This window comes from Chroicocephalus ridibundus, chromosome 1 (assembly GCF_963924245.1).
Source record: "Chroicocephalus ridibundus chromosome 1, bChrRid1.1, whole genome shotgun sequence".
Taxonomy (NCBI): domain Eukaryota; kingdom Metazoa; phylum Chordata; class Aves; order Charadriiformes; family Laridae; genus Chroicocephalus; species Chroicocephalus ridibundus.
In genome coordinates this window covers 83,338,499-83,361,111 of record NC_086284.1, presented here as the reverse complement: position 1 = coordinate 83,361,111, position 22,613 = coordinate 83,338,499, and the positions used below count along the sequence as shown (strand labels likewise).

Genomic DNA, 22,613 nt, shown 5'->3' with positions numbered 1-22,613 from the left:
CAAGCGGGGGAGCAAGTTGGTGGCAGTACTGTGTTGTCCACAGGAGAGCTGTGGTTCAGGACAGGGGCTTCCAGGCGATCAGAAGCAACGTCTTGTGCTCTCAGCTTAAAAACCGTATTCCCTGTAGAGACTACAACACTGCTGTCCTAAAATGAACACAACTTAGTCATGTTTTTAGCTGCATTTGGTGAACTGAAGCAGGGGCGAGTTACCATAATGCCCTGCCTGAGAGTGTAAAGTGGTGCCATTTCAATTCCCTTTGAAGTATGGGGCAGAAACTGTGGGGTCCAGAAGCCGCTTTAGATGTTGTTCAGCTTTCCTCACTGCAGGTGCTGTACCCTACGGCTGAGCAGCAGATGGATGGTGGATGTCAGTACCCACTTTATCGCCTTGGTGCATGTGAACTGGAGCTCTGACTCTCAGAGATGTGGTTTCTTTTTGGAAGGTTTAAATAATATTTGGTTTTAGATGATATTTATGAAGCATCTTGAGGTCTGCATAAGATAGGTCATTCAGGAGTATGAATGTGTAAGCAACTTGTCTCTCCTTTTCAGCAGCTGCCTAAGCAAGTTTTGCGATTAAACGTTGTATGTTTTGGACTGCGGTTCCACAGCGCGAGTGGTTTGGCAGCAGCGCTGGATGAACGAGTTCCCACCCCTGGCACTGGGATTAGGGTGGTGTAAACTGGTGGAGAAGTGAGGTTTGCCTTTGATAGAGCTGGGAGCCAGTTCTTGGGTGTCAAGAAGTCCTTAACCCTGGTATTGCCACTGGTGCACTAGGTTTACAAAATGCTGAACACATTTTACAATGCGATATGCATAGAAGAATAATTACTAAGTGGCCAAACGTGACTTAAAAACAGCTTTTTTTGTTCAGCAAAGAATCCTCCTCCCATTGTGCAGTCACTCAGAAAAGGCGAGTGAGTGGGGCCGGGGCGCTGGTCCACGCTCCCCAGAGAATGAGCTGGGGCTTGGTGGGACAAGCAGGAAACCAGCGCTGGTGCTGAGAGACACCCAGCTGGAACCATTCCCTGCTCCCGGCCCCCGGAGCTCACACCAAGCCAATGTTTGCACACAGGGCTCTAATGAGGAAAAGCAGTGTATTGTTCATTACTCATAATAACAAAGTCCCGAGTCTTCAGATAAGCAAAACACTTCAGAATAAGCTGGACCTGGAGATTCGGACTGGAGTGTCCTGAGGGGAAAAGCAGAGCTGCTCAGATGATATGATAAGGGGCAATACCGGCATGTATTTCTGCTGAGATCTCCTCTTCATAAATGGTTAAGTAAACAAGCCAGGGAGCTGCTGGCCAGTTTGTCTCGTTTCAATATCTAGCGTAGCGAAAACCAAATAAAGAGATTATTCTGTAAACGTTCAGGTGGTAACAGGTTGATACACCGTGGGGAACATGAATTTTTAGAAAACAGAGCAAACTTTGCAAAGGTTCTGTATTTTTGAGGCGATCATAAGCTTTTTAATAAGGCAGTTGGTGTGAAATTCAGGGCTGATATCTAATTGAAACTGAGTTTAGGAATTCATGAAGATATTTATGCAGATACCTGTGTGCCAAGACTAAATCTGTATTCAATTTTGTTTGTATTTTGCTTTCATGAATGATCTGGAATTTTAAACTAGATGATTATTGCCATTTGTGGAAGGTTACAGTTTTGGAGCACTGAAACTGCCAAAGGCAGTGGAGAATTCTAGCAAAACCTGCAACTTCCAAGAGGAAATTCAACGTCATGAAGTTATGTCAACAAGAGGAAAAAAATCCCAAGCCAAACTTTTATCAATCAAAACCCAGAGAAAAAATGGTTATATAGCAACAGTGGGGAAGAGGATCTGGGCATTAATAGATAAGAAATTAACCACACCACAGTGCAATTTGCAAAAAGGCAAAGACTGTTCTGGGCAAGGTTCCTAATGTTTCTGCTACAGCTGATCCAGGATTTTCTCCAGTTCTTCCCTACAGAGGCTTAGTTTTATATTCTCCTTAGTCTTTTACATAAAGCTTGCAGAATCATGAAACACAGTTCACAGATCATGTGTGTTAAAGTAACGTCATGTTTTTGTTTCAAGTTGTGTGCAGTGGAGGTCTGTGTGTGTGCCCGGCTCACGTATTTGGATTATTACAGGTCACAGTGATGGTTCTGAGTTATATTTATCCTTTGTCTTCCTTTTAAGTCCTCAGAGTGAACATTTCTCTCCGAACAACATAGGCAAGACCGGGAATATTCCATGGAAGCACAGAGAACAAATAAAAAGCCTGTTCAGTGAACAAAGGAGAGGGATAGCCCAAAAAGTTAGGAAAAATTACTTTAGGCTTAAGGCCAGCTTTAATGAGAAGACATGTAGAGTTGGAAATACACAGTGTAAGAGGAGGGCCAAAAATACTTTAAAATTATTTTGAAACATAATGTTGATATTTTTTAAATTAGTAACAGAAAGAAAAGAATTACTGCAGGTGACCAAAGAAATAAGCCAACAGAAAAAGGATGACTCAGACTATGTATTAGGGAAAATACGTAAGACTGGTCAGAAAAAAAGGAAGGACTTGCATCACCCATGGAGTTTGGTGTGCTCAAAACGAGCTTAGCACTTAAGAGTGCGTGTAAGGAAACTCTATTTTATATGGAAACACTGGTCTTTATTGAAACCCAATATTGTCTCAAAAAGTGCTTGCCATACTAAAAAAATAACTTTTTGTCAGGAGATTCCCTTAAATTAGGAACAGATTACTAAATGTTGAGATTTTCTATTGATAATTTTCATTATGGGTGGGAACAGAAGCAAAATTTTGTGTGAGGGTAAAGGTTTTTCTAGCCAGTTCCTTGTCTTCCTTTGCTTGGGTGAGCAAGGTGTGTCTGGGGAATGGTGCTAAGCCTTGGTGAGGTGGAGATCACAGACGTACGGGTCGGTTGGTAAATCGGGCACCCGAGAGGGCAGAACACCTCACCCTCTGAGCTTCAATAATCACCCGCTGTGGGGACACCTGGGGCCAAACAGCAACATTAAACCCTCCCCAGCCGTGGCGGCAAGAGGGAAGAGAACAACCAGGAGTCCTTGTCCCTGCAGGGTGGCTCCGTTCTCCTCCAGAAAGCGTCTTTCTTCCTTGCGGCTCCGATGTGTGTGGAAGAAGAGCCGGTCTCCATTCCCTACGTCTCTTTCAAAACCACTCACTCCCTGCAGAAAAGGGAAACTTCTGCAGTTTTCTGCCTTCCCTTCGCCTCACTGCTGTGGGCTCCTGGGAAGGGTGGAGGAAAATGTGTCAGTGGAAAAAGAGGAGTAAAGCTGCGGGGCACGTTGTGCGGCTTTTCTGAATCCTTAGTGTTTAGGCAGAGCAAAAATAGCTTTATAGAGAAAGAGGCAGGCTTGAGTTCAGGTCCGTGACTTCAGCAGACTGCACAAACTCTGCAGTGTGACGGCTTAAGGAAATGCCCTTTTGCTTCTGGAGAACGAGCCTGAATAATCCAAATTTAGTCGTCAATTATAAAATTACCAAACAATTAGGTTTCCTTCCTAGTCCGTGCTCATAAATGGCAGCGGCCAAGATGTGCATGGGTGTTGCATGTCAGGGCAGCAGTAAATGAGCGGGGCTCTCCGGGAGAGCGAGCAGAGGCTTCTGCAACAAGCCCAAGCACTTGGCAGGCGAGGGAGCGGAGAAGGTGGTGACAGCGGGGGAATGCAGGGACCGCTGGTGGCCTCCGCGGAAGGGCAGGGACGAGGCTGTTGCTTTGTGTTAACCTTTCAAAGCAGCGAGCATTCTCAAGAGAGCCTATCTGCCTTTTTCGCTAAATATAGGACTGCCTTTCTCCTTCCCGGTCAGTCAGTGTGCACCGTGGGCTGTGGGTGCTAAAGCTGTCTGCAGACTCTGTCCTTCCTTTTCCTCCCACCCGCCTCGTGTCTTCTGTGACCAGCTCTGTAACGTGCTTGTAAAAGCTTTGCTGCTCCTAATTTGCCTGCTGTCGTTCCCCAGCGTGGGGCTTGCTCCAGGGAAGGCATGGGGCCACCAGCGGTGTGGCTATGTCTCAGGGAGGTGGGAGGGTGCCCGGGGCTGAGGTGGGATTTGGGGCTCAGGTGGGGTTTGCAGGCAGCGGGTGATGTTTCTGATGGGCGGGAGTGTCTGTCAAACAATGCTCCGCCCTGCTTTACTTCTCCCTGTCACCGATAAATTCAGATGCAGAGTCAGAAGCACCATCCTGCAGGTCTTGTTCTCTTGGCGGCAGTCTGGACATCAAAGGACTGTGTTTCCTGCCTGCATATTTAAGGTAGGCATTTCTGAGCTGAGTCCACGCTAATCCTCTCTCTTCATTTTGAGGAAAGCATCCTTCTTCAAGAGGACTCAAGCACCTGCTTTAATCTGAGGACCTGTTTTTCATGGCATCCTGGTTTCTAGAGCAAAAGGCAGGTTGATGTCCCCTGGTATGGGGGCTCGGGTGAACAGCAGTACTGAAACCTGTGACTACATCCCTTCCAGCTTAGTGAGACCTGAAGGCCTCTTTTGCAGAGAAACTTGATCCTTCTAAACCTGAATCTTCATGCAAAAGCTTAAGATAATGGACCAGGTGAAGTTTAAATCAAATCTGAAATCTAAATTGCATTCATTTCAAAATTAATATTTCTTTTTAATATTTATTCCTATTTATTGTTTGAGTAAAAAATATCATCTTTTCTGACTACATTTTTTGTCTTTGGTCCAAAAGCAACTTTCTTTGCAGGCATTGTATTTTTTCTGCTCTATATTTCTTTTTGAAGACATTCAGCTTTATGTGTCTCTTTTTTCCTCCCCTTTTCAGGCTTTATTTTGCAACCAACTCTTTATAGAGGAGTTCAGCATTTGTAGAGCTTTCTGAGTGGCATGGTGAGAATGCTAGTGATCGCGCTGCGATTTCCTCTAAGGGACTCACTGATTACAGATGAGGCGGCAAACTCCTGTGAGATGTAGGTAGATCAGTAAAAGAACTGTCATACTGCCTAAGATGAAGAGGATCCCTAACACCATAATGCTATTTTCTATGATAGGCAGGAATGATCATTAAAGAAATTGTAAAAGACAGTAGAAAGATTAAGAAGTGAGTGTAAGATATAAGGTATGTTTTCCCATTCCTGATGGTTAGTGATTTAGGGTCTTCTTGAACTAGACAATAATCTGAGCGATTTTGTTTAATAGCCACTGGTGGCTGGGCACTCGTCTGTTTGGTTTTCGAACCCATTTGCACTCCTGGCTCTCACAGTTGTGGCAGTGAATTCCACAATGGAGTTATGTATGGCACAGAAAAATACTTCCTAATGCTAACAGGGCCTGTCCTTTTGTAGAAAGGGAAAACAACAGGTATTGTAACCTCTTTTAGGAGTAATAACCCCTGAATATGTGGAGTTTTAGGAGAGCAAATGTACAGTTGCACAAAATGTTTAATTACTCCAGTTTAATTGCAGGCCACTTTTGACAGGCAACCCATAACCATACATTTCTCCCGCTTCCCCTGCACCAGCTATAGCAGTTGAGCGACCTCAGGGGGAGTTGATCTGACAGAAAATTAATCCACCAGAAGACTATTAGTTTTCTGTCAGAATAGCAGCCTTACCACACAGCCACTAAATCAGGAGCATGCGATGGACACGAGGAAAGCAGCAGGATGCAGGACCATCCTCTGGTGGCAGCCCATTGCTGGACAGGTTAAGCCCATCGTGAGTCTGCACAGGGTCTCAATGGCAGGAGTGTTTGAGAAGTGTAGAGCAGCATATGCTCCTTATCTAACTTATTGTATAAATACCGTGGTTTTTCAGGGCTTTCTCATTAAGTGAGAAACTTGTTTGGTTTTTTGTAAGACAAATTGCACCCTCAGTGACATGGGCACAACGGCCACCTAAGTTTGAACAGAACATAGTTTATTAACTCCAAGGAGAACGATGGTCTTGTTCCTTTTGTGCTTGAGTAGGAGAAGCCTTGTAAATGTAGTTCTCCAATCTGTTTCGTTGACCTCACTTGGAAAAAAATCCCACCAACGCTGCTACAAATGGTAACTACTACTCCTCTTTATTATTGCTCTTCAGGTCTTAAATTGAGATTTTTCCACTACAACACAAAGCATTAATGTACTGCTGTTTCATGTAATGCACAGCGCTTATCCGGATATTGGCAGTGCCTTTATGTTCCAGTGCTGCAGGGAAGAAGTAAGAATTTACTTGCAGACGAAGCAAGACACTGTCAGGTTCACTTAGGTATTTGGATTTAACGTCTGCATTTAAATCAAAAGCATATTGATTAACTTAATTTGTTTTCCTTTGTGTATATCTCATATTATTTAATTACAATAATACCAATTTTGCCATAATGGTATTGCTCATTTAATAATACTCAACTGAAAATTAATGTGACGGTTAAAACATGAAAAAATCCTGAGTCAGCTAAAAAAGCCACGAAGTTCAGACCTTAAAGGATTCGCAAGTTCTAATAGAGATTTATTTCTTATATCTATTTACAAAATTTGGTCTAATTTTTTAAAACTGAGGAAGGGAAACATCTGATTTTTCCTTCCCCCACTTAAACAGTCTGCAAAGCTTTGTTAAAAAGCTCCGAGTAATGCATGTGCTCCAGAGGAATGCTATGGTCCAGCTGCAGTTGAAGCTGAGGGACACGGGTGGCTCCAGTTGTTTGCTTGCTGCAGACACAGGGCACTGTCATCCCTTCTGCTGAGAGCTCCCCCACATTTGTTTTGGTTGGATTCCCAGCAAAAATGGTAGAGTGTAGGTCTGTGTGTCATGACAGCCCTTGGACAGCAGAACTGCCACGTTCTTCTTAGGCTCCATCAAGTGGGCACCAGGGTTCGTGCTCTGGTACCTCCTGCAGCTTTTGTTGTGCTGCATCTGGAAGGGGGAATACACATTTCACTGTGCAAAGCAAAATGCTCTGCTCGTTGGACGGTATTTCGGAGGTGAATCCAGAGGAACTGATAAAAGGTCACAACAAAGGGACAGAGGGGGCAACGTGGAAGGTTCTCCTGTGTGAAGTTCTGCCACAGCTTTCTGTCCAGTTGAAATAATGCCTGAGAGATGGTCCCTTAACTCAACCTGAGGTCATCCTGGAGTCAACAGATATAGCTTTGAGAACCCAGAGGTGTGTAGCTTTCTCTGCCTTTGGTTCAGGAGCGGTTTTCCACAACAGAACAGGAAGAATCCCATAGTTATAATTTCCAGGGGTCACTGTGGGATTTACCACACTGCCCTACAGCTTTGTAAAGAATCGCGGGGAAAAAAATCAAGTTAGGCTTAGATGTAGACAAACATTTAAGCATGTACAGAGCTTTAAAAGTACGAACAGTCTTTGGACTACAAACTTACTCAAAGCTATGCAAGTAGCTGCTACCTTGAATCACAGCCATTGTCAGCAGCCTGTGATTAAGTAAAGAGTAAGAGGGAGGTTTGTATTGCGCTTTGGATGTTTCACAATGGTTTTGAATTAAAGTAACACAATACCGAGAGCATTCATTCACAATTCAGTAGGTTAACTACATCCATCCCATTTATCGGAATAATCTAGATGGTAGACAGACATATACACAGGCATTGTCTTCTGGATCCCTCTAGGCTGATGGAACAGGTCACTGCAGCCATCTGTTCATCACTGTACTGTGCTGGTAGGTCTCAGAGCTACTGACAGATCAGGATGTGTGAAAGCTAGCTGCTTATGGTTCAAGCAAGAAATCAGTCAAATCTTCGCTGACTGTCGGTGTCAGCCATTCAAGCAAGCCAAGACGCTTTTGCTTAAAATGAAATAGGGAGCAGCAGAAAAATTTCTTTCTCTGTGGACCCGTGGGATCAGTAATTTCTGTTACGACAGTGATGATTCACCCAGGACCACAAGAGAACTTCTTGTGCTGGTACAGCTGGGAGCCGGAGGGAGCAGAAGAGTCTGTCACGGGCGGTTTTCAGCCATGACTTTGTTGTTTCGTCTCTGTTGTTGGAGTGTTCATTTGTAGAACACCACCAGACCTGGGCACCATTAACAGCAAAATGCTGCTGCCTACCTTCTCACAAGTACCAACAAAAAGTGAAAAGCTATCTTTTCCATCTCAGACAACCTGCCTGGGTCTCTTCTTGCGTGAACATTGCTTTCCATTTCTTTGAAGTCTCTTGTGGGCTTGTAGTCTCTCCAGTCCTCGTGGGACAGTTCAAGTGCCATAATTGCAGTGTAAGGCCAGCAGTGAGGTTGTGCTGGCACAGGGACTGATCTGCATCTTTTGCTGTGAGTAAAGCTAAGCCAACAGGGATTGCTCAGGCAACATTGCTGAGTCAACTGGGTCCCCAGCTGTGTGTGCTATTTACTACTGTCCCAGAGAGGAGCAGTGGGAGCTCCTGACCATTGTTTCTTCATCTCTGAGAGCTGTTCCAACAGGCATTGCAGCCTGCTCCAAAAGGCCCTCAAGTTGGGGGCACTGGTCACATGAAGCTCTTGGTCACACGAAGGTGTCCATTTCTAGGTAATGATAAGAAGTTTAGTCATCCCTGTTGTATTGCTATATCCATTTCTTCATTCTCTATTTGCCAACACTCTCTTTTCTCAGATTCTTTGTCACAGGAAGATTTAGTAACAAACCTTTACCTATAGTGAGTATACTGTGTCGTAATTTAGTGAAAAAAAACTGAATTGCTTTGAAAATTTCAGCTTAGTACCAATGGTGGATGGAGCGATGTTATAGATGAAACCAGGGGGAGGGACATTTACCCATCTCGCTCTCAGGCACATGTTTACCTAAAGGGGAAGCTACAGATCTTTTGATTCCTGACTTTGATATCTGTCTTTGAGTACTTCAGTCTGAGTTCACCTCTAGGTGACCCAGCTATGGCAGGGGGGTTGGACTGGATGATCTCCAGAGGTCCCTTCCAACCCCTACCATTCTGTGATTCTGTGAGTTTTATGGGTAAGTTTTTACGTGATATTTCATTGAAAGATCGTCAATAAACTGAGATCTTAAATAGGAGATATTGTTTGGGCTATTGAGTTTACAAATTGCAGCTTTGTGTACACAGAAGTTGGGGAACCCTGTTATTACAGACAGAATGATATTCTTATAAAGCTGTTATAGATGTCCATAGCAATTTTGAATGGAAATGGAAATAAAACATATTAATTTGATCCCTGTAATTGCATCCACATCAGGACTTCAGCTACCTGAGTAAAAGCTTACAGTTCTAAACTGATTTTGCAATACAGGTCTAACTTTCTGTGAGATTTGAGTTGAAGTAGACATGTAGGAAAGGGAAGGCGTGAGTGCTGCTGGTTGGGAAGAAGAAGGAAATACCTGAACCCCCGGTTTCCTTTTCTCCAGCTGTGCCATCTAGCTGTTTCTAGCTCAGAGACGAGAGCAGCAGCCTGTGAAGCAGAGCGGTAAAAGAAATGAAAGAGTTAAAAGGGAATTTGAGAGAAGCAAGGGCAGTGTAGATCTGTGGAGGGAAAATACTTCCCAAAATGGATCAAAAATAACAAATACAAAATGTACTGAATGAACTTTTGTTTTTGCTTAAGATTAACTTAAATTTTTTAGAAGAGAAAAAAACACTTTCTCTAACAACACGAACCCTGTGTATATTTACCTGAGGCTTATAGAAATAGCTCATATGACAAGTCTGGCTCCATAAACTCCGCCTAAGAAGCCTGGATCAGCAAAATTCAATCTGGAAGCTGTCTATAAATTTATTAAACCTGTCTGAGGTTTCTAAGTTAACTAATAAAGTCATCTTTTGTTTGTAAAAAGATGTAACAGTTTTATAAATTAATACTGAAGTCCATGGAAATCAGTTTTCAGCATTCAGTACTTTAGCTAAGTTTTGTTTTAATTCTACCAATAAAGAAAAGCTAATTCAAGACCAGACACATAAAGTGAGGGCTATTTGTAAATACGTTTAATTACTTTTTTGATATCTTTTTGTCTTTTTTACTCACTGGAGACTTTCAGCAGTTTCATGCTTCAAATAAATCTTGAGGAAGAAGTTAAAGCAAGCAGTCAGCTGCTCTGAGGCCGATCAAATAGTGCTTTTCTGCATGTTTTACTAACAGATGAACAGGCGATCCCATTTATAGAGCATACTACATGTTGACAGGGCGCATTACTTCATTTTGCCGTATTGGCAATTTGAGATCTTAACAAAACAATGCTGAGGTCGCTCTCATTCTGTATTGCCATCCTTGGAATGCGGCTTGGGTTTTCATTAACTCTGTCGCTACAACGTACTGCAGATGGAGGCAGATTTTACAGGGGGGTGGGAGTCATAAACATTAGAGAGCAGAAAGTTGTAAACAGCCTAAATTCTTTGTCCCGTGTGGATGAATTCCGTTTCCTTAACACTCTGGTGTCCTCAGCATCTTGTGGACCCTCAGTCTAATTGGAGGTGAATGGGTGGATAGTTCGCAAGGCCTTTGATACCTCCCAGCTGTTGTATAGGGGAGAAGTGGTCTCAAACTCCTGCAGCCAGTCAATGTAAGCTTCAATATAAACAGTAAAAGTTTGGACATTCGGCCCAGTGCTTGGCTCGCAGCATTCTGGCTCTGCTTAGGAGCACAAATCCGTACAGGACCACTTCCAAGATTTCCCCTCAACTTTTCAGTCAAGGGAGAAGGACAAAAAGGGGGGGGGGGAAGAGCATGACGCTGCTTCACTGCTGCATTATTCCCGCTTTCCCCTACGCTGCCTTCATTGAAATCACCAGTATTACCAAGCTAGAGTAAAAGTGCGGTGAATCTTTCCAGGGCCTTTTCTGTACGTACATTTTTGTGAGTCTTACCAGGACAGTTAAAGCAATACAAGTCACTTGAGAAGAATTTAACTACAAAGGAACTGGGTGTCCTTATTGCAGAAGGCGAGCAGGCTGGTGGGGGATTCTTCAGGAATAGCTGCAGTGCTTTCAGTTCATAGCTTACCTTTTTCCAAAACAATTGCCTGAGAATAGGCCAGCATTTTTATACAACCCAGCCTTTCCCAAGCTATTTTGCCCAGGGGGATCTTTCCCTGCCAGATTAGCATAAGTGTCATTGCTCAGGGCTGTGGCTATACCACCTCTGGATCCCTGGATCGGGGAGGCTATGGGCTGTGCCCTGCGTTCACCTTCCTCCCACCCCTGCAAAGGGAATGGCCCCGGTTTGGGACAGGCTGGAATAACTGCATCCCAGCTACAAGGGATTCGGCATAATTCCATCGGTCAAGGATCCTGCAGCTTAAAACAACACAGCTCTGCAAGCAGAGAAGCTGCTTGGACGATGGTGCATGTCTTACAGGAATCATGCTTTCACGTTCCCATTCCTTTTTTAAAAATCACTTTCTCAGCAGCGCTTGCACTCAGGGCTCCAGTTTCCAGGTAACGGGCAGCACCAGACGCCCAAGCGCTGGGTTGTTTAGCCTTTCATTGAATTCACCTGGGAAGCAGTTGTGAGCACTAACATATTGTAAGCCTTCAGTTAAACGCAGCTCTTTTGGTGTAAGGACTCATTTGTGAGAGTGAGATGCCATCATGACGGCACAGCAGTCATGTCTGGTGCAAGTGTCGTCACGACTGCTGCAGGGGAGAACAGAAGTGCAATAAATACACCTTTTGCTGTATGTTTCCCAGGCCGTGTTTTCAGCAGTGTGCACTGCTCACTACCAAGTTAGTCCATGAATCCTCTCGGGTAAGGTAGTAATCCGTTTTGCCTGGACATATAAGACAGGCAAATCCCTTCCCCAAGATCCAATCTGCGTGCGTTTTGGTTTATATTTTGGGAACAAGTAACCATCGAAACAAGCTATCCAGCCAGCTAGACAAAAAGTATTTAACATAGTCATTCTTTCCTTCAGGTATCACAGCTTGTTGTAGGGCTTTGTATGTGGACCTGTCTGCGATGACAGCTTCTGCAGGTGGGCACACATAGTCAGTGTACTCAGAGGGGCCGGGAAATGTATTCAGCAGATCAAACTTGGTATCTGCTTTAGACTGACATGTCCCGAACTCTTTCAAATCTATTTTCTATGTAGAGTAGGTGACTATAATGGGGACCAAGACACCTAACTCGTGCATAGACACTGTCAGGTAGCTATCTGAATCTGAAGATGAATCCCACCTGGAACACTTGGACGTGGTTGTTCTCGGGCTTTTTTTTCCCTACCTACTTTACGTTTTCAGGCTTAGGGTAAGAGTCATCCAAAGTGCTTAAGGTTCTGCATTTCCCCATCTCTCCGTTGAGTGCTGAAGTCAGTTCCCTCATCTTCTCTCTCACTTGTCGTGACAGGTCAGGGGAACTTTTGTGCCTGAATCATTAGGTGACTGAAGTTTCTTACTAGACAACAAATACACTTTGATGCTTGTGCAGCCCCGAGGTAAAAACGATGATGGACTTAATAGCCAGGGAAAAGGATGCTCGAATAAAACTCATTACTTCTCAAAGCCCTCAGAACAGTGAAATTGTAACCATACCTGTTCTTCAGAGCCAAACCAGACCGTGAATGTAAATTGCTAGAACACACTGTAAAAATACTCGTTGTTAACTCGGTGGACAGCCATATATACAAATTTAAAATACCTCATAAGGAACTCAGTGTGTGAGGTTATTGCATGTGATGCCATTTTATAAATACAAAAGAAGAAATGTTTCAAAAGCCATTAATCATAGTAATAAGTAGAAAGCTGCTGCAGTGGAAGAAGCCAATTTGCTGGCCTTCGAATATTTCATTTGCAACAGCTTGAATCCACTTCTGATCAATCCAGGAAAACTGTCCCTGGGTTATAAGCAGGCTGCACGGAGAGACTCTGGGTTTACGACTGAGAGAAAATCCTCCTGGGCTGTCCCACAGCCCAAGGCCCGGGACTGACTCAGAGCGTATATCTTTGGTTAAGTCCATCCAGTGATCCAAACCAAGATCCAATGATCACGAAAATTCTGGGTTCCCATTTCTAATGCAGGCTGCCTGGCACAACTGCGCCGCAGTGGCCTCCCCGACTGCCTGCCAGGGCTTGGCACCGCCGGAGATGGCACAGCCCTGCAGCTTGCCAGCGCCAAGACTTCAGGGCATCCCAGGACTGTGGCAAATCCTAATTCCATAGTAATTCCCAGGCTGGCTTTCTGGCTTCCCAGGCTCCTTGCCCTGGAGCTCAGATGTACTGGGATGCCTCCCAGGGACTGTCACTCCCAGGGCAGTTTGCATGAGCATTCCCCCAGGGCTCAGAGAAAAGGGGAATTTTTGTCAGGCTCATTGCTAACCAAGCAGACTACTTCGTGGTTTGTCTTTTTCTGGCTCAAAAGAAGTATAAGAATTTTCAGTTCACAAGAAGTTTTAAAATGTTGGCTTTAGACTCAATCGGATGAAAGTCAAATTTGAAAAGCAAAGTTCCTTCTCAACTGGAACACTAGCTTTTCAACCAGCTCCAATGAATACTATGAATATTAAAACCCTGACTTTTAATTTACAGTTGAATTCCAGAACAGAAGAACACAAGGTCTGTCTGCTTACACGATCCCCATATTATTGACAACTACAAAAACACGATGTTTGTAACCACTTCACATATAGCCTGAGACGTATTAAACAATGATTTCATTTGAAGAGGTTTGTTAACATTATGAATATTATTATTGTTGGTCACAAGAGGCTTGGTCTTGTTCCAGTCTTGAAATAATTACTTTTACACTGCAAAACTGGTTTATGAATTACAACATTAAATCAAAATGTACAGTAGTCACGTTACTTCTTGGGAGGTTTTATTGTGTAGTTATTACTCTGCACGCTAAATGGATTTTAACAATCCTGTACTATCCACAAAACAATTCTGAATAAACTTTAGGTTTGTGAAAGAGCCCTTCCCCCTCCTAAATTCTTGTCAAATACCCAGATGGTAAATTTAGATAGAAGCCCATGCTTCTATCTGTTGTTGATAAGCATTCCTCTTTCTAGTCAGAGTGAGCAAATCGTGTATCTGTAGCCGATTTGTTTCAAGTTAGTGTTTCTTTCTTTTTTTTATATAGCTGCAATTTCTGTAAAAGTCATATGTAATGAAAGAAAATTGTGCTTTTTTCCCTCTCCAGTTCTCGGAAGACATTTTAGGGAGAAGGATAATTGCTAGTGAGAGCTCAGCCCAGTAATGCAGTTTACAGTGAACGTGAGTTGCAAGGAGATAAACAAGGAAGGAAATACATGGAGATCTACCCACTTTCAGGAACTAGAAAAATATTCCGGTGAATTGTTGTTTTCCCAGATGTGTATCATTTACAGAGATGAGACTTCACTGAGATTTTGGGCTTGTATGCTTAAGCCCCTTAAGCTGTTTTGAAACTCTAAACCTGGAAGTTATGTTTGCTTCCATTTTTTTCCCCTTCTTTTTCCCTCTCTTCATTTTTCTCCCCTTATTTCTGTCTGCCTTTTTAGCTTGTTCTGTCAGCAAGGAAAGCCAAACATAAAAAAAAAAAAATAGGCCTGAAACTCTGTCATTTGTCTTCACACGAAGCAGTGAGTGGTCCCATTTATTTAAATTGCAGCCTTTGAGGAGAGAAAAAGATGGCAGGAAAACTGGTAGTTTCTTCTGCAGCTTTAAAATTCTAGTGACCCACAGGGTAAATGCTAATTTTTGTTGAAAAACTATTTCATGCTATGTGATAGGGTCATATTTTTGATTTACAAGTGAGTAGTTTGGAGTTTTAGTTTAAAGATATTCTAGCGAATTTTCACTGACGCTAGAGATGGAGACCAATGTGTAAACATAAGGGAAGTGAAGTAATTTAACCTTCTCGTAAAATACAAGCCTTTTAGATTAAATTTCTTTGCCAAGCTGCTGATAACTGATAGTGCAGTAATGTGTACAATCACACACAGAACATCATTGGCCTATAAACTATACAGTATATGTGCAGTGGCCTATAAATTAAACAGTGTAGTGATTTATTGGATTTTATTGAAAAAATTATGAATGTAACTAGAATGTAACTAGAATTAAATACCAGAGTGTAATTCTGGTGACACATCAGTGCTAATGCACTCCCAGATGGTTGCTAACACACTTTCATTAGGGAAAAGGTTGCCCTTGTGATTGCTCCATGAATTGCCCATTTCTTATACCAAGTGCGTACCAGAAGAGCTGGTGTTGGCCCCAGGGCACGTTGTCTTGAGTTATACAGTCACAGAATCGTTTTGGTTGGAAGAGACCTTTAAGATCATCAAGTCCAACCATTAACCAAGCACTGACAATTACCACCAAACCATGTCCCTAAGCACCACATCTACACATCTTTTAAATAACTCCAGGGATGGCGACGCAACCACTTCCCTGGGCAGCCTGTTCCAGTGCTTGACAACCCGTTCAGTGAAGAAGTTTCTCTTAATACCCAGACTAAACCTCCCATGGCGCAACTTGAGGCCATTTCCTCTTGTCCTGTCACTGTTACTTGGGAGAAGAGACCGATCCCCAGATCTCTACAACCTCCTCTCAGGTAGTTGTAGAGAGCGAGAAGGTCTCCCCTCAGCCTCCTTTTCTCCAGGCTAAACAACCCCAGTTCCCTTAGCTGCTCCTCATAAGACTTGTTCTCCAGCTTTGTCGCCCTTCTCTGAGTCTCACCTTGCCCTGGAGCTACTGTTGGTTGCTGCTGCTCCTTCCCAGGTGGTGTCCCATCAGGCAGCAGCAGCTCCAGCAGCTCCGTCTGACCACAGGCAGAGGGCATGAGGAAGAGTGGAGGAGGGGGTCCTCCTCTAGATGCTTATTGATACCCTTCCTATGAAAAACTGCTCCTCCAGGCCCTCGGCACGGCACAGTTGACAGGTTTGAGCTAGTCATCTGGAGTCCAGTTTCCCATCTTGGGCTTCACAGAGTGGGACAGTGCGGGAGCGTTACGTGGGTGTGCACGGGGTGCAGTTCCTCTCAGCTTGCACCACCTGGTGCAAGCACAAGATGTGTGTTTGTGCGGGGGGAACACAGGCTGCTTTGTGTCTGCTCCCGAGGAATAAAGCGCTAACTTCCTCTCCGCTGGTACGAGCAACACTCGGGCAACTGTGCTACTTGAGAGCTATAAGAGTGTCATGCTCTTCTAGTGCATTAGATCTCGTATAAAGGGGTTTCAGACATCTAGGAAATCACAGCGATCGAGTTCTTTCTAAATAGGATTTCTTTTGTCTAAGAAGATTTATGTCACTGTTGTGAAAAAAGCATCTCCATGAGTGAGGTGGCACTTCATTCTTCATGGGCATTAAGTACTATTTCCCTTAGTTCTATTACAAGCTGGTGAGAAACTATCAACATATTTTGATAGGTAGCATTAAATACTTAAAAAGAAAAAAAAGTACGTTAGTTTGGAACAAAGGACTTTTGCAGTATTATCCCTAAATTCTTATTCCTTAGTTTCTAGGTTTTGTTTATAGAGCTTTATGCATTTGATTTACTTGTCTGTCATCTTTTCTCTCTCTTCTTTTTGGGAAATGGACTTAAACTGTAACTTGTAATGATGGAATGAACATTTGGCCAGAATAAGAAAAGTGCTAATTCCCTGAGGAAGAAGTGTGCTGCCAGTATCACTCTTGGCCCTGGCTCAGCAGCCACAGAGGCAAGTCTTTTCCAGATTTGGAGTTAGCTCTCTGTGGAAGCTGGATTCATGTGCTATTAGAAAGGTCAAACAAAACAAGACCTTCATGCTTGCTTGAAGCTTTTTCACCTGAAGATGTCAACTGTTTTTACACCTGATAAGTACGGTAGCCCCTGCTTTCTGGAATGAAAAGAATCAAGACACTGAGACTACTAAGGACTTTCTGAAAGTCAAAGTGAGATTTAAAGGCTGATCCCATAGCTCAGCTCCCAGGTGGGCTTCCCCTCACTTAACTGCAGATGCCTGAAGGGCAGACATCTGAACTAATTGTCATGGACTCCCAGTGGAGTGAGGCAGGCACTTCAATTTATGTCACCTATTTTAGATGTCGACTGGGAATGACATAAATCGTCCACCAGATGTGTCTGTTTCATCCCATGGACTAGGGGAGCCTAGGGTGATAAGCCGAGATGGAGATTGTAGATGTTTACATTTAGGTGAGACTAATCCATTACTGCCATAAGGACCAAGCTGGCTTCCCTCCCATAACAGGGTGGATTTGGAAATTTTTTTCCTGCCTCATCTGATGTGACATCAGACGGCTTGAGTCACTAGTTCCAGGCGTCGTGGCAGAGAAGTAGAGAAGTCACTTCTCCCCAGTTTCATAATTGTGTGCTGTCTGCAACTGTGTACCTAGTTTCCTTTGTTTAAGAGCAATTAATGTTGAGAAAGCACCAAGTTCGTAGAGTAATACTGGGAAAACAAAACCCGGCTTCATTAATGATCAGCGCAGTAAAATTCAATTACCTACTCATTTCCCAGCTGTTGTGTTGGAAGCAACTACATTTTAGCTGAAACATTGTTCATTCTTCTTTGCTGTTCTCAACAACAGATGATAAATAGGAGAGCAGGAGTGAAGGTTTTTACTGTAATCTACATTTGCAGGTGTAAAAGCATACATTACAGCCTCTTAAAGCGGTCCAAGGAACAACCACAAATGGAATCATGGACAACATTAAAAAAAAATAAATTGCAAGGAAGCAGTACCTCGTACAATAGAAATGATGTAAAATGAATTACTGAAAAATTTCCGGTTTATATTGTTTTTTTCTTAATTGAGTAGCCTTGGAGTAAACGTGCAGGAAATTAACTGTTTTGCTTTGTATCACCTCTCAAGAGGAGCTCACCTGGGAAGGTTTACACTTCCCAAAGTGAGCTGCATGCATTCCTTGTGTACCCATTGTCAGGTAAATGAAGGAGGAAGGAAATTTGGAAGGAACACCAGGCAGGGATCATAAATGAATGTGAATAAGGAAGGAATGTGAAAGGGGAGAAGGTAGTCAGAACTGCCCTGAAAGATCCATATGTTAATCCTAGTCGCTAAGTGGCTTAAAAGAGGGAGGGATGATTATAGCTCAGTTGGTTACTGCTGCTTGCAGCCCAGGGGTGTGCTCCAAATCCTGTGCAATTTGAAGTCAGATAGACTCCTTGGCCACCAAAAATACAGCGTAAGCCAGCTTTTCAGTCACAGCTACAATAACTCGCTTTCAAAATCCAGAAAGCTTTTGTTTTACGGTCTGGCCTTAGAAAACACTTCTGTAACTAACAGCTAGTTCTAAATTTTGTTACGAGGTACACAAAAATCTTGAACTATACTAATAAATTTCTAATAGCTGCAACTTACCAGATTGTTTGAGATTTTATAAATGAAAATACTTTAAAAATATTTTCTCCCTCTTTTTTTTAGTAAACTTGAATTTTCCTGGGTTGACACCCATGCTGCCCTGAATTAAGTTTCCTTGTCATCATAGAAAGTTCTACTACTTTCTCTGCTTGTGTGTTCTTTATGTTCAATCTTAGCTGCATCAGTGTAAGAACCTGCCCCTATTGCAAAGGTGTTTCCATGCGTGCTCTTCTTTTGCCCTCGGTATCCTGCTCCCAACTAGACAACCTCCTGCTTTCCTTTGTGCCAGCTCTGGCACTCCTCTCCTCCCTCAGAGAGCTGATTCAGCCTCCTAAATGAGAAGAAAACCGGGTGTATTAGTTAGCGAGCAGCAGGGAGGCAAGAGGGGAGGGAGGCGGTGGCAGCGGGGGGTGAGGAGGGTTACAGGAGCTGGACTCTCCATTTTAATGGCAATGAATTGTTAGGTCAGACAAGTTCAACCTGCAAAACCTCCCCTTTAGTCCTTCCCCTCTCTGGCTTCTCCCTCTGGGGCATTCCTCACCTTCCTGGCTTTATGGTTTTCTCCCTTTTCCTAAACTACTCCGTTCCCTCCAAATTTCACATCTCTCCCTTTGCTAGTCTTTTCCTGCTGTACCTTCTAGTTCGGGGTTTCTGGTCTCCCCCGTACTATTCTTTTCACTTTGGGGTGCTTATTGAAACATGCCCCCACCGTGTTTTAATCCTGATGTTTAGCATTTCCTTTTGCCTTGACTATTTTCAGAAGATATACCTAAAAAGGTGATGGTGATGCTATAGAGCTTGAGGGTAGAAATATTATAAGCCTCTCCCCAATCTTGTTTGCCTGCTTTCTGTTGCTTTCTGTGGTCGAATGCCATATCTGCAGAGCAGAGAATGAACAACGTTTGGAATTAGAGCATATGATATATGCAGAGTTCTCAGGTTGAAACCATCCCCTTGAAATAAATAAAAAGCAGAACAGGCACTCAGATCCTTTTTTTAAAAAAAAACCCACCTTCTTTTTTTCCCCTCTGCATGCTTGGAGATCCTGATGATTTGAAATATTTGATACATAAGGTTTCTTTCTGTTGGGTGCTGCTTTTCAACACATGCTCTGCAACTCCTCAAATATCTACCCTGCCTCATTTTCCTGGAAGGGGAGTAGCACGGATTGTTCACCCGAGAGACAAAAATGGACTTTATGGGTAAATGCAGATATTGTATTCTTTGTCCACACCAAGTTAACTGAAAATTACCTCTCTGTCCATGGGAACTCTTAAAAGATGATTTCCTCTGCAGTAGGAATTAAGATCCATGGAAGATCCATAACTGGAAGCTCGTTGGGTACAGTACATCATGATCAGAGCATGCAAAAATGTTGGCTCAACTCACTTATCTTTCCAGCATGTATTTTGAGTTATTTTACAAATTGTTCCCAAAAAAACCCTTTTCTTTTTCCCCGGAAGGACTATGTTACCTTTGTTTACAGATAATGCAATGTGCTTGTAACACGTTTGCCTAGATTGTAGGTTGGAAACAGTAAAACTCATTAATTTCATATACGTCATGCAGCACTAGAATAAGGCCACTTCCTCAGAGAACAACCGAGAGTAAGCAGGGGAGTTACTGTGCTAACAAAGATTTGTGCAAAGCATTGAAAAATGATTAAAAAGATGGAAGAGGGCTCAGGAAATCATCTAGCCTGTCCCTTGCCTCACTCTGCTGAGGTCATGCCTAACCGAGGGAGGTTTATGTATTTTTAAACACTTCCATTGATGGAGATGCCATAGTCTCCCCAGGCAAGTCACACAGAAGTCACTACTAATTATAACACAGCAGAATGCAATTTTCCTTCAGAATTTGTTGCGTCTTCTACAGTTTGTGTAAATAGGGATTCACAAAATAACGAACAGGCCGTGAAATAGCGTTTCGCTTTCCAAAGCCTAAGTGTTGGAGAACGGTGAGCCAGCCCTCCCGAATCACGCATTACAAAAACATGAATTAGAAAGTTAGTTTCGTTGGCTCCTCTCTCCTTAACCCCCTGGTCCTCCCTTGCGGGGCCGGGGCCGGGGCCGGGGCCGCCCCGCCGAGCTCCCGCTGCTGCTGGGACGCTTTGCCCCGGGGACGAGGGACGGCACCGCTGCAGCGCCCGCTCCGGGGCCGGCGGGGGCTCGGGCCAGCGCCTTCACGGGACAGCTCGCCCGGCAGGCCCCGAGCCGGCGTCGGCGACCGCCCGGACGGCCCGAGGCGGGGCTGGGAGCCGGGCTGATAGCCCGCCACCCTCCTCCTCTCCCCTCCGGGCTCTGGTAGCTCCCCGGAGGGCTCCCTCCACTGCCCGGGTCGGCCCGCAGGTGCGAGTAGGCTGAGCGGGCGAGCGTCCCCAGCCGCGGGGGAGTCACCGGCGCAGGGCGGGAGGACCGAAACCGTCGCCCCTCCTCCTGCTGCCGCCCGGCTCCGCCGAGGGGCTGCCGGTTCCCGCGGCGGGGCGGGGTGGAGGCAGGAGTGGAGAGGAGGGGGGACGGGGAGGGGACGGGCGGGAGCCCCCGCGCTGTCGCCGTCTGAGGGCAGAGCACAGCGCCCAGCGCCTCCGCCGCACCGTGTGGAGAGAGCGGCCCCGCCGCCCGCCCGCCCGCGGCCATGGGGGACTCGGTGTTCAGCGAGAAGCCGGCGCTGCGCTACGCGGTGAGTGGCGGGGCGGGAAGCAGCTCCGCGGCCGCGGGGCTACAAGGGCTGGCGTCCCCCGCCGCCCCCACGTGTGCTGGGAGGGGTGGGTCCGTCCGTCTGTCTCTCTGTCTGTCTGTCCGTCCGTCCGTCCGTCCGTCCGTCCGTGCGCACAGGCGCGGAAGCCGCCCCGCGGGGGTGAGGAGCGGGGGCTGGGGGAGGCTGGTGGCGGTCCTGCCCCGGCGGGGACCCGCGGAACCGGGGGCTACCCCTCTGCTTTCCCACGTGGGAGTTTCGCGCTTTGCTGCAGATGACATGAAAATATTTCTCTCTCTCTCTCTATATATATATATGTATATGTTTAAAAGATATTAATAAAGAGCACCGATGAGGTGCCGGGCGCGGGGCAGAGCGTGGCGGTGCAGCCCCTCCTCGGGAGCCGGCGGGGGGGTCCCGGCGGGGTCCCGGGAGCCTGGTGTAGCGCTGCCTCCCACCCTTCTCCCCGGCTGGGCGAGCCCCCAGCACCAGAAGTGCCTTCGGCAACTGGTTCCGGCACCGCTCCCGCTGCATTTGAGATAATAACACCCTATTTTATTATTTCCTTCGCAAGAGGTTGTGCTGTTGAGAAGCCACTTCCTTTCTACCAGCCTTATTAGGAGCATTTTCTCGGTTGCTCGGGCAGGAGAAAAAAAAAAAAAAAAAAGAAAAGCCGCATAAAAACAGCTGGCTGCCTCCTCTCCTGAAGTCGTAAATAAGTGCTTAGCACGAGTAATAGCATGCGAGGTCTGATGCTGCTCTCGCTTACGCTCGTGTAAATAACGACTCATTTTATTGCTGTTGATGAAGTTATGCGGGAGCTGCCGGTCAGAGCAGGCGGGCTCTGCTGCTCCCGATGGGCGTATCACCTGTGGAACACGCTGCCATGTGCTTTTCTCCCTCCGTTCACTTCGATTCCTTCGCTATCGGCTATTACATTCAGTGGCTTTTTATGCCTTTTTGAAAATTTTATGTGAAAGGTTTAGAGTAGAAAAAGTTGTTAGTTTTTTGGGGGGTAATGGCTGTCTTTGTAAATAGTTCCATACCCCCGCAACTGCAGGTATTAGTACATTCAGCTGCTATCGTAACACTGTAGCTTTTCGAGGCAACGTCACATTGTCTAAACCAGTCATATAGAAGCAATAACTTGTATCACAGATGAGAAGCGATAGTGATTTCTCCAGACAATTAATTAGCATGCATCAAATGAATCGGAACCTCTTCTTTTAATAGGGTTATTGCACCAGTTTGCATTTAGACACATAGGAGACAGAGCAGTGACCGTTGCATCACATGCTACCTCCATGAAACTTTTATTACTTCCTGCGATTGTGCCTGTCAGTCTACCATTAACCACTAGTTACAATTGTTTCTGTCAATTGGCTATCAGTCCATTTTCTTGCCGGTGGCCAGCTGCAGATAGTGCATTAAGTTCAGGCTCAGCAGGCATGCAAAGAAAACGGCAGGATGGCCAGTCGCCACAGATGACCATTGCCACTGTTGCAAAACCACTGCTCTTTGATTGCTGTATATTGCAGCAAAGGGGAAACTGTGCACCTCAGAATAATATTTTTAAATATTTTTTTACTATTTTAAGATATATTTTAATAATGAAGTTGTGTAATAAAACTCATAGATACATCTAGGAGTTAAGCGACTTTTGCAGGTGATGCTACTGGCTTTTTTTTTTTTTTTTTTTTTTTA

General features: G+C 44.7%; 1 protein-coding gene across 6 annotated transcripts in view; it reads left to right on the top strand.

The window, feature by feature from the left end:
* Positions 1 to 22,613, top strand: part of ARHGAP6 (Rho GTPase activating protein 6) — a 343,144-nt gene that overhangs the window by 151,331 nt on the left and 169,200 nt on the right. For 2 of the 6 annotated variants that reach the window (XM_063341525.1, XM_063341575.1), the window contains exon 1: positions 20,730 to 20,894. The exons of 3 other annotated variants lie outside the window; for them this stretch is intronic. In XM_063341525.1, coding sequence (XP_063197595.1) covers positions 20,850 to 20,894 — 45 coding nt within the window. In that variant the 5' untranslated portion in view covers positions 20,730 to 20,849. Of the gene's footprint in view, positions 1 to 20,729; positions 20,895 to 22,613 lie in introns of those variants that run through there. One more of the 6 variants, XM_063341562.1, reaches the window with a different exon arrangement.